The 12544-nt window shown below is 40.1% G+C and overlaps 1 protein-coding gene across 1 annotated transcript in view; it reads right to left on the bottom strand.

Annotated features, from left to right (window-relative positions):
- Positions 1 to 12114, bottom strand: part of VCPIP1 (valosin containing protein interacting protein 1) — a 32540-nt gene extending 20426 nt beyond the window's left edge. The window contains exons 1-2 of the mRNA XM_004697536.3: positions 9193 to 12114; positions 1764 to 1850 (exon numbers count right to left, since the gene is read on the bottom strand). Of these exons, the coding sequence (XP_004697593.1) occupies positions 1764 to 1850; positions 9193 to 11899 (2794 nt within the window). The 5' untranslated portion in view covers positions 11900 to 12114. The remainder of the gene's footprint in view (positions 1 to 1763; positions 1851 to 9192) is intronic.
- Between the last annotated feature and the right edge of the window lie 430 nt (positions 12115 to 12544).

The raw sequence follows: 12544 nt of genomic DNA, 5'->3' as shown, positions 1-12544 counted from the left end.
ATATCCCACCATTTCAAGAGTTAGCATTTGAGCAAGAACCAAGGGTACTGAAGGAAGTTCAAGCTATACTAAAAACATTAGCCAAAAACATGGATCCAGGAATTGATGGAATACCAATTGAAATGTTTCAACAAGCTGAAGAACCACTAGAAGCAAAGCAGCCAGACAATCTACAAATAAATGATTGTGGCCATGATCCATTAAAACTATACACAAAACCAGAAGGGAGCTGGGGTACCAGATTTGATACAAAAGCCATAGTTTGCCAACCCCTCCTAAATATAAAAACATCAGATATAAAAAGCTGTTCTATGATTCTATTTATACAACAATCTGAAAAAGGCAAAAATAAAGGAGCAGAAATCAAATCAGATTGGCAGGATTTAAGGTAAAGGGGGAAGAGAATGGGAGGTAAAGAAGCTTCCTGACGTGACGTAAACATTCCCCATAGTGAGTTACATGGCTACATATTTGTCAAAATTCATATACTTGAATACCTATACCTGGGCAAATTTTACTGTATATAAATTATGTCATCTGTCTTTTTTAAAAAAGGAAGGAAAAAAGGACCATTCTTTGACATTTTTTAAAAAATCATGGCGAGTTAAATCCTGACTGAATATTTGGTAATATTAAGGAATTACCAGTCTTTTAAATTTTTTTCGCTCTCTTTAATTATAATAATGACATTGGTTTTGGTGCTAAAAAAAGCCTTTTGTCTTTATAAATAAATACATACTGAAGTATTTACAGGGAAAGAAGTATTATGTGTAGGACTTACTATACATAATAGTCCAGTTTAGAGAGGGATAATTTTTTCATTAATCACTTTATTGGGGTGCTGGCAAATCTTAGGGCATTTCATCATTCAATTGTGTTAACCACACTTGTACATATGCTGCCATCAACATTTCAAAAACATTTTCTAGTTGAACCCTTAGTATCAGCTCCTCTTTTTTCCCCCTCCCTCTCACCCTCGTGAGTCCTTGATCAATTATATATTGTTGTCCTGGGAGATGCATCCCATAAGTTGGAAAATAATAACAGACTCAAGTAAACAAGCAATCATGAAAATAACACAGGATGAGCTCTGTTTCTTCTGTTAGCACCTGGGGCCGACTTGGAACCCAATTGGCAGTAACTAACAACAACAATGTATGGAATGTCTACAGAGGTCAGGTAGGTGAAAAAGTGAGACAGCCAGAGTGCCAAGTCTGAAGCTAAATAAATTAACATCAAATCGTTAAAACACCATGTGAGATTCAAATATAGACACTGGTAACTTCTCTTTTAAGGCTCTGAAAACTCTAAAAACAGCTACACATATGCATGTATTTTTACAAACAAAGCACATAAATATGAAAAAAGTAGGTAAATGTAAAATTAGCCATTTCTTAAAATCTAGAAAGCAGTGAGTTATAAAATAATCATAGCCAAAACACAACAACCATAAAAACATTATCTGGCTCTAGGGTAGCCACTGGCATTTTACCAAATCTGCTTCTATTTCAGAACATATCTTTAGTTGTTAAGAATTTTATGTTTTAAAAGGATATTTTAAAGCAATATTATAGCATGAACTATAGCTGGCCTTGTTCATTTGAATTAGGCAGTCTGCTGGGGGAGGGGAGGTGGAAAAGAACAATATGTACCTAAAATTACTTTGCAAATATTTTTAGAAAAATACTATCATATGCAAATTTTATTAGCCTTATAATAGTTTGAGTAGAAATACTAAGAATAACATCAGAAATTAATTATACCCATGGTTTTCTTCATAATATTGTAGAATACACCACCATGTTGGAACATGTGAGGAAGTCCTTTTGCATAAGACCATACATCTTCTCCTGTAAGATAAAAATATTTACTGTATTAACAACATGCAAAAAAGGTAAACTTCTAGTTTAATACAGATTACCCTAAAACACAGATTGCACTATAACATGCATGGCCCATTAAAAGGTGGCAGTCAGTACCAGTTGTTGTCATGGAAGAGTGCAGGCCTAATACTTCATGACCATCTGACTTTTCAGAGGAAGGCAAAAAAATCCAGGTTTTTAATATAATTCTATTTTGAAATATAAGAACTTCAAAGTGCTCAAACAATAGAAAAATATTTCTTTTGTAAAAGTAGCATAAAAAATTGTGTGTTAAAACTAGATAGAAAGGGGCCAGGAAGAAAAGCAAATGGCAAGATTAAGGATAATTAAAGTTGTGCTTTGCTGTTGTTCCAAAACTGATTAGACAGACAGCCCTTGCTACGCTCAGAAAATGAGCAAATGCATTGTGATGGGAAGAAAAACTCCTTCACCCAAATTGTCTGGCCTTTTTCTCACTGAAGCAGTTTTCAATTAAAAAACAAACAAACAATCTTCCCATAAGTCCCCATGATTATTCTATATCCTTTCAGGAAAAAAAACAATATTACCCCCACCCTCTTTTAAAATTCCCCAGTTACCATAACCTTCTGAGCTGACCTCTGCCTTGAATTTTATTTATTGGCGCAACAAGTTCCCTTGGAAATCACTGTTTTGACAGGACCTTTTTTTCTAAGATACCCTATGAAGACGATGCTAAGTACATTACTGAGAGAACTTGTCTGGAGCCATCCACTGAACACACAGACATGTTTAAACCTGTTTTGTTTGTAATAAACCTATTCGTGTATGAACTGTAATCCTACTGATAATATTACCGTCATACCTAAAACCTGATTCACTGATGACAAAATACTACTAAAATATGGCTATATTTAAGAGTTTACCACCCCCGTTTAAAAAAAGAAATCCACTGCCATTAAGTTGATTGTGACTTATTAGTGACCTTATATAGGGTTTCCAAGACTAAATCAGTATAGGTGCAGCTGGTAGGTTTGCACCAGTTACCCACTGATCTGGTGAACTGAGGGACTGGATGAGAATGTGATACAGCTAAATCATCATGCTCATAACTACAGGTCTGGAAAGCCGACTCTAGTGGGGGAAGACTCTCACAGTTACAAGATACATTAGCATATATTATTAATATATTAATGCTATAAATTAATTATAGCTTCATTAATTAATAAATCTTAATATACATTCTCATGACTGGACACAGACCTTCCAATAACCTGCCATAAAGGAACTGTCATAAAGGAGCTACCACATAAACTGAGTCACTTCTGTGTCTGGCTACTTCACAATGCCTAAATGTTTTCTATAGACAAAAGCAATTAGGTCCTATAGGTAACCCACTATAAATGTAGCAGGCCCCTGGGGAGGGATCTGGGGGTGGATGAGGTCAACTAGCACTAGGTCAAGATCTTATTGCTTATTATGTTACCTATTGACTACGTCTGATGTTAGCTGTATGACATATATGCCTTATGAAAGATCTGTAAGCCCCACTATATTTATATATATCCGTTGGAAAATACATTCTCTCTCTCAGTCCTGACATCATAGGATGAGGAGCCCCTATGCCCTGCTGTCTGTCTGTCTGTCTTTAATATGTTCCACAATCACAAAGTCGATCCTGAGGACCCATTCGAGTGTTGGGTGCCCCCTGACCCCGACACATTGGTTAGCAGCCAAATGCCTGATCTGCAGCAGTAGACACAGAGGTTTAATTTTATACTCTGAATATTTATTTATAAGTAAGTAAATAAATAAATAAATAAAAATCAGGTTGATTTTAACTCGTAGTGACCCTATAGGGCAGGAAAGAACTGCTTCACCGGGTTTCCAGGGCTGTAATCTTCACAGAAGTAGACTGTCGCCTCTTTCTCTTGGATTAGCCCTAGAGTCAGCAGCTGAGCTCTTATCACGTTGCCATCGTTAAATATTAATAAAAACCTCCAATGGAGAAATATTAATAACTTCTGGTAGAAGCTCGGATACCTGAAATTATCATTAAGCTTCATTTTTATAAATCATTTCTATAGTGGTGACCTGTCATTTTCAACTCCACTCAAGTCACTGCCATCACGTCAGTTATGACTGATAGAAACAGTACAGGGCAAAGTAGACCTGCTCCTTTTAGGGCTCCAAGGATTAAGAGAACAGAAAGCTTCCCTTTCTCCGGTAGAGCAGCTGGCAGGTTTAAACTTTGTGGTTACCACCCCAATATTATCTACCATATTTAATATGTTATGAAATAGTCTAAGACAGCATTTCTTTTGACATTATCTCAAAAGATTATATGGTAACACTTAATTTTTTATAGTAAGAATCTGAACAGTTGCCACAAGAGTGACTAAGGCCTCAGAATTAATCATCTGGATGCATGTAAGAAACTGAATTTCTTTCTCAGTACTTTACATATGTGAGCACTGTGCTCCTATTTCATATCAAACCCATAGGGCGGGGCAGAACTGCCCCCTGTGAGTTTCCTAGATCGTAATTCTTTACGGGAGTAAAAAGCCTCGTCTTTCTTCCATGGAGCAGCTGGTGGTTTCAAGCTGCTGACCTTGGGGGTTAGCAGCCCAACTTGTATAGGGTCGCTATGAGTCAGAATTGATTCAATGGCAGTGAGTTTCAGTTTTACTGAATACTCCTTATTTAACCAAGCAGATGACTTCTTACTCTATTTTAGTGTTCTCAAGTTTGTTTTCATTCTTGTCCCCGTATGCATTGGGCTGCTAACCACAAGGTCAGCAGTTCGAAACCATGAGCCACTCCAAAGGAGAAAGATGAGACTTTGTACTCCCCACCACCAATTTGAATAGATATACCGCACGTCTATTTTTGTACTGCATGCACAAATCTGAGTTTTATACATACTAGTTTTTCATCCTTCTTCTACCAAGATCTCATTTCCGTCCTCTTCAGAGTATCTCCAAATCTTATATCCTTTTCCTGATATTTCCTAATACTGATATTAACCTCTACGAGGGGTCAAATTGTCTTAAAACAAATTTGATGAATAGCCAGTCTTTGCTTATAGAAATGTATCAACAACTGGCTGAACTTTTTTTAAAAAAGTGAATTATTTCCTTTGATAACAAAAATGAGGAAAGGGATTAGAAACCAGGAAGCAGGATCAGTCCGCCTACTAGTCTCATAAACCAACCAAACCCACTACCATCAAGTTGATGCTAAGTCATATAGAGGTTTTCTAAATCTGTACATCTTTACGAGAGTAGGTGGCCCCATCTTTCTCCTGTGGAGCAGTTGGTGGGTTCGAACCACAGACCATTAAGTCAGCAGTCCAACAGCATGACCAGTGTGCCTATAGCTATCCAATGCATTTCTTTCCATCCCCTCCTTCTGCTGCATCAGGTCTTATCTCCTGCCTGGATTACTGCCATAATATTATGAGTAATTTTCACTAATCTCACCCTCCCCAAATCTTTCCTCCATATAGACAACAGAATTTTACCTTTAATGCTCCTTTTCAAAACCATAAGGTAAAATCTAAGTTCCATTTCATGGTTCTTCTTTGATTCTATCTTCTATCTCTAATCAAAGCCAGTTTTGAGTTTTTGTTTTAAATACCATCTCCTTTATCACACAGAAGGTGAATTTGGTTTATAGTCTCCCATCCTAAACGACCGTGTTTCCACGAAAGTAAGACATCCCCCCGAAAATAAGACCTACTTACAGTTTTCCTCTTGCTGAAATATAAGGCATCCCCAGAAAATAAGACCTCCCCGAACATAAGGCCTCCCCGATAATAAGGCGCCCCGAAGCTACCGTAACTCTGGACTCTGGACCGTAGCAGCGGGTGCCACTGTGCAGCTCACTGCGCAGCCAGAGCAGACAGGAAGTGTGAGTAAATGTCCCATAGATCATGAGTAAATGTACCATAGATTGTTGTACATGGAAATAATGGTAGTAACAAGAAATTCTTGGTACTGTAGGAGTCACAGTTTGTCTGGTTATTCTGGTTTGTGATGACAACTACTACCATACTGTATACAGGTAATAAATTTCCTCTTTTTTTGTTCAACAATAAATGTGTACCGTATTCTTCTTCATGGAAAAATAAGATATCCCCTGAAAATAAGACCTAGCGCATCTTTGGGAGCAGAAAAATATAAGACACTGTCCTATTTTCGGGGAAACAAGGTAGAAGCTTTTCGGTTACAGGGAAAGGCCAGTAACCTATTCAACTTTCTATTCCCAGGATGTGGCACAATACTTGACAGATAGTGGCACTCTTAGCATTGGCTGAACTAATGTACTATATATAAATATTATAAATAAGGTTTTCCTCTTAATCAATGCCTAAAAACAGTTTAGAAAGAAATTAAATGAAGCAGTACAATGATAACTGTTCTTCATGTTATGTCCATAAATTATAACTAATAATACCATCATTTTTTATTTAAGAATCTAATTAAAACAAAAACAAAGTACCGTATATACTCGTGCATAAGCCGAGTTTTTCAGGACATTTTTAATGCAGTTTTTGTGCTAAAATTAGGTGTCCTGGCTGATATTCGGGTCGAGTACATACAGTAAATTAAAAAACTAGAAGAACCTAATAAAACATAATCATAGCACAAACAGAGAAATTATTTACTTTTGTACTATTTCATTAGAAGGCAAACTCTGAGAACAAGAATAGTTTGGCAAAGCATCTAGCAAATATGCTAAATTTGTATTTTCCTATTAGTATCTCATTAGGTTAACTTTGTAATTTACTTTATAATTCTGTCTCTTCACAATACAATAGCAAATAAATAAAACAACAAATATCATCATTGACACTTGTGGCATGATACTAATCACTAAAATGTACACAAAACCTCCAACACCTCGACAACAAAAGGAAAGTAACCAAATTTAAAAATAGGTGAAGGAAATGAACAGACAGTAAAACAACGTAAACATTGGGTGACATAAAAGAAATGCTCTCAATGGCTGGCCATTCGCGATGCAAATCAAATTAACAATGAAATATCATCTTACCTAATATAATAACAAAGTTCTAAATAACAGAAAAGAATACAGAGAGATTGGAATTCTCATACATTGTTGTGGAAATGTAAAATAGGGCAAATATATTTACAAATGTGGTGGAACATACAGGGGGCAAAGTTCTGAAAACTTCTTAGACATAACCAAACACCAAGAGAAAATGAGTTGCTGGCCCTGGGGACTCTGGACCATGGTTTGAGTATACCAAGTGTGACAGCATAGTCCACAAAGACAATGTTCTACATCCCTTCCTGGTAAATAGCGACTGGGGTCTTAAAAGCTGGTGAATGGCCTGCTAAGGTGCCACTATTGGTCTCTCCCACCCAGAGGAGTGAAGAAAACTGAAGTCCCACTGAAACAATTAGTCCAAGGGCTAATGGAGCACATAAGACCCCAAAAGAACACAGCCGATCCATTTAACAGAATCCTCAGGTGCATTTTCAACTCTAAACCATACTCATTATCAGGAAGCTAAGTAAGTAATCAGAGTAGATGCTTGATGAATATGGATGGAATCAGCTATAGGGATAGGGATCCTTGACCTGTACTATGGTGAGGCCTGATTAAATATTCCTGTCCCTCACAGAGAGTACCAGAATTCTCATACACCCAACTATAGTTTCATATAGTTTCATATAGTACCACATTGTATATAAACCCTGGCAAATTCTGCTTTTCAGACTTTTTCTGTTATCCAGTGCTGACTAACCGTTCCATTATTGTTGACACCGCCTTTCTTTGGATATGTTCGTGTCATCTATTTAATTCAGCAGAAAACATTTCAAAGTGCTTACTACCTGCTAGGCACTGTACTAGATGCTAGTAAACAAAAAGAGAAAAGATATGAGCCACCTCCACCTCCTCAAGAGTTCATCCTCTATCGAGGAGGACTTTCACTTTCCTGGTTTTGACCTGGGAGATTGATGGTCTTTTAAAATAACTTCTGCATATATCTAATTTCATCCACTCTCTGCTGATGCTATTTAATTTTCAAAGTTCTAAAAGTACTTTACTGTCGCCCTTATGTACTGTCTACAGGGGGTATTTTGTGTAGAAAGGACAACTGGAGCACTAGGGAAGTAAGCAGCTTGCCTGAGATCACTAAGTTAATATGTAGTGGAGCCAAGATTCAAATTCCAAGCCTGCCTGACTCCAAAGATCACACAATCTTTCCTCTATTCCATGCAGTCTCTAATAAACATTCCCTCTAAAATCAGTTTCTACAAACTCTAAGAGACAGACATATGTAAAATGCCTATCTTAGTTCCTGATAAATCCTCTAATTCAGTTACTATGATTACCAAACTATAATCCGCAATACCAAGTACAAATCTGCACAGGGTTTTTCGATCTCCTGTTAACTACTAGGTTCCCACACATAATAAAACACGAACTGCGTTCCCCTCATGGGTCGTGACCCAACTCGCTGGTATTTTATATACTTAGAAAATAGAAACAAAACCAGATCACTTTTCAAGTTGAATGCTTTTCTAATCTCAGCAAAAATAAGGAAGGCCCTTCTATTTTCCTTCATAGTTTAAATCTTAGTTGAACATATTAACAAGGATGAAACAACAAAACTAAGCACATAAAAGCAGGGTAAATGGTACACATTGCATAGTATCACAAGTCGAATGAAACTTTAAATTACATATTTGGTTGATAAAATATTTTCCTTTTAACTTTGCTGAATTATTAAGAAATACTTCTTCAATGACCCCATTACCATCTACCTGTTTCGTATGATTCTCAGTTGCTAGAATAATTCATTGCAATCAATGGCAAAGATTCACTCAGTAGTGAAATTACTTAAATATAAACCCTAGAAAAGGAAAATGTGATGAACCAGGGAAAGGAGACAGGAAATGGAAGAGAGAGACCATTATGTGGGGTGCACTAAGAATGTAAACATCAGAAACTGCAACTCATCAAACAGGAAGTCCTGAAACCACCTGACAGACAGAAAAATGAAATTCAAAAATAAACAAAAAGAGGCAAGATGAGCAAACTCAATGCTTACCGAGCCTAGGGGCTCAATCAACGGGCTTTAAAGGATAAACTGTAAGTCTGGTTTTTTTTTAATTAGCAAGAATATATTTAAATCATCTGGGAATTAGCTACCTTCACATTCCAGTTATGTTTTCCATATAGCTATCTATAACCTGTCCGAAAACTAAGTAATTTTCTCCTTAATACCTAATCTTTTTTTTCTACAATGACTAATTTTTTGCAAAGACAGTAGAAAAATAATCATCATACATCATCCAAGATAAATTAACCTTACCCATTAATGTTGCTAAGAGACACAAGGAGTACATTTCTTTGTCAACTTGTTCCTGAAGTTCCTTAGATTTGCTAGTAACAGCAATCTCTTCTTGTTTCACAGTGTGGGCTGAGTGTGCTGCAACAGTCTGACCAGCCTCCGCTTTACTTTTTAGAATCTCGATTGTAATTCTATCACCATGCTGTAAAGGTACTGGTTCCTTTTCCATTCCTGGCTGGGGTGGCATTAGTTCTTTAGGAGGAAACCCATATCGAATGCATTGCAAATATGGAGGAATGTTGAATTCTCTGGCTATACTTTCCTGAAGTTCAAAATAGGTTGTAGAAGACTTTAGGGTAACCATGGACTGACGGCCATCATTTGTTGTTATGCGGATTTTCTTCTCCTTAGAAGTTGTTGGTGAATAGGGAGCCTTGGTAGGTGTTGCAGGTGCAGAAGATGGACCGTCACGAATGGTACTAGGAGAAACAGTCCTGGACTGACCTTTCTGTTCTTGTTTCAACTTCTCAGTTTTCCGTTTCTGCATTAAAGAAGCCTGTTCCGTAATATTTTGTTGAATAGTTCTTTCAGTTTTACTCATATTTAGCTCCTCTTTGTGCAAAGTTTTTGTTTTCTGTCCAGTAAGAATAATTTTAGTTGGGAGGTGAGACTCTGACTCTTGTCCTTGTACATCTCCAATTCTTTGGGCATGAGCACCATCTATATTTACAGGCGTATAATCATCAGGATTCTTTTTGGCAGTCTGATGCAATATAGTATGGACAACTTTTTGAACTAAGATTTCACTCCCAAATTCCCCTGGAAAGTGCTTCGTAACAAGTTTCATTGCAACATCATAAACATTACTATTCAAAGATGAATCACTTTCATACTGGAACCAATACACAGTTTCTCGGACCACTCGTCCACTCCATTCCAATGTAATAGGAAAAGCTTCTGGAAGATTGTCATACTCTTTACCATCCCAAAAGTGTTTGAATCCACAGCCACATTTGCCACCAGTGGACCTAGAATTAGTTCTGTCCCCATCCAAATACACAATAGAACCATCTCCTCTGACTCTTCGCACAGATGTGCCATGGCACCAATTACAAGCCGTTAGGTTGCTCAATCCATAGTCCGGTACCAAAACATCTTTCAATGAATCATAAGAGCAAATCAAATTGTTCAAGGGAAAGTTATAATTTTTGTCAGGCCTCAGCTGTCCATGAGTACTTTTTGCCAGATTATACAATTTCCCTCCGGGAGCCAACCACTCTGGAGGAACATGAAGCTCAGATAGGGCACCACAGAGCAAACATTTGTGAAGACGATTATCCACTACTGCTTTCTTAGCAGCTGCTGTGACTTCTTCGGGTTGAACCCCTATCACCCCAGTCCTCCTGTAGAAATACTGATGAACATCAGCAACCAAACTAGGATGGATACCATGTTTGTCCATAAAGACTTCTTCCATAGCAGCCACAAGCCTAAGTAGGTACTTATCTTGCAAACTTCTGTCACCTCCAATAACACACCCACCATCATCCTCAAGTTTGATGTACTTTCTAATAAGATCCTGAGGCACACCCCATGCTTTAGGAAGCAAATTCAGAGGCAATTTGGGTAAAGCAGCTCCTTTTATGCCGACCAAGGGGATATAATGGTTTCTACCGGAGCTACTCCATGCAATGCAGATTGGCTTGTTCAGATGACCATCTCTCCCAGTGCATTTCTCCGCTGGGATGAGCCCAGGCAGAAAGGTGGCTGAATAATCACCAGAGCTTCTCATGCCACTGAGAGAATCTAACAAAATAATTGGACGATGTAACACGTTGGCAAGGCCAAAGATGTGGATGTTCCTCAGGCCCAGAGGAACGCCTTCCGGTGGTACAAACAGAGGGTCACACTCATTGATAATGTCCTCCCACTCGGCAGCATCAATGAAGTCATGGAACAGGGCCTGATATCGGGCCAAGTGCTGCTGAAAGTGCTGTTTAAGATTCTCTCTCAGGGCATGCCAGAAGAGCTCCCTGCCTACTAAAGCCCGGGACACAGCATGCACCAGGCAGTGCCCATCTCCGTCCACATGCACCGGAATGAGGCACTCTTGGCTTTTATTGGCCCGCTTAATGTCCTCCAGAGTGTCATGCAGATACAGGAGACTTCCAGAGCGGTCTTTGCCATAGCCCACCGTGTTAACGTGCTCGGGCTCGATGAGGAAAGCGCGGTCACCCAATAAGGCGCAATCGAAGAGTTCACCCTGGTTCATGTCCCGGAGCAGCTTAGCTCGGCCAGTCTGTTTGTCCATTCCATAGCGAGCTAATATGGGCGACAGCAATTTGCAATGGTAGTTGGACAGGCCCATCACCTTTACCAGTTCCGTGTTCTTCTTGGGTGCCCCTGTCACCCCGAGCAGGGCGTTCCGCAGCAGGTTGTGTAGCACTACGTCGGGGTCAGTCACCTCCTCCACCCCCAGCAGCTGTTGCTGCTCGTGCCGCTGTCCGCACTCGGTGCACTCGATGCTGACTGAACCCGAGGCCGGGAAGAACAGGCGCGCCTGGCACTTCGGATCCGGGCAGCTCCCGGAGAGGATTCTCCGGTCTCTCCGCTTCGAGAGCCCCCCCGGGGCGGCCGCTGCCGTCGCCGCCAGAGGCGGCGGAGTCTGCGGAGCCTCTGGAGGAGGTGGTGGCGGCGGCAGCGGAGGAGGTGGCGGCGGCTGAGACATAGCTCTGGGCTCTCGTGTCTCGCTCCGCGTCCCAAGCGACCCTCAAAGGCTCATAGCACGGACCCCCACCGGCCTGACTCGGGGTAGTACAGGCCCAGGGCGAATCAGTTTCTTTTTCCCTACCAGTTCCTCCTCCTCCTAAGCGGAGGCGGAAACGCCGGACGTTGTTTCTCTTCTTACTTCTCCACTGCCGTAGCCGTTGCCCCGAACGTAACGGCCACCACCCCACCCCGCACTCACACTCACTCACTCACTCGCTCTCTCTCCCTCAGACACACAGACATACACGCCCTAACTCAACGTGCGCAGGCGCGCCTTTCGCGCTGCCCTCTGGGAACTGGAGTCTTCCTGACCCTCTCCTGGCTATTAAATGCTAGAATCTTGGGCCCGAAATGGACTACAAGTACCGTGAGGCTATGCGGCACGGCGCCCGCCGAGAGACGGAAAAGGAAGGCAAAAGGTTGGGCGGGCAGAAGGGAAGACCGTGACTCGTGTTGTCTGCCGGAAGTTGTAGTTTTAATTGGCTCTATGTTGTCGACCTTCCTACTCTGGGGCCCCAGCCAAACAGCCTGAGAGACTGCATGTCCTAGGGTGCTTTGCGCTGTGTCTAATCGCGCTTCCCCTTTGGCCAGAGGGAAAAGTACT

Source organism: Echinops telfairi, unplaced genomic scaffold, assembly GCF_000313985.2.
Source record: "Echinops telfairi isolate 266 unplaced genomic scaffold, ASM31398v2 ScPeMD7_1;HRSCAF=3_0, whole genome shotgun sequence".
Lineage (NCBI taxonomy): Eukaryota > Metazoa > Chordata > Mammalia > Afrosoricida > Tenrecidae > Echinops > Echinops telfairi.
The sequence above is the reverse complement of the archived record's forward strand: the minus strand, read 5'-3'. Positions and strand labels throughout refer to the sequence as shown.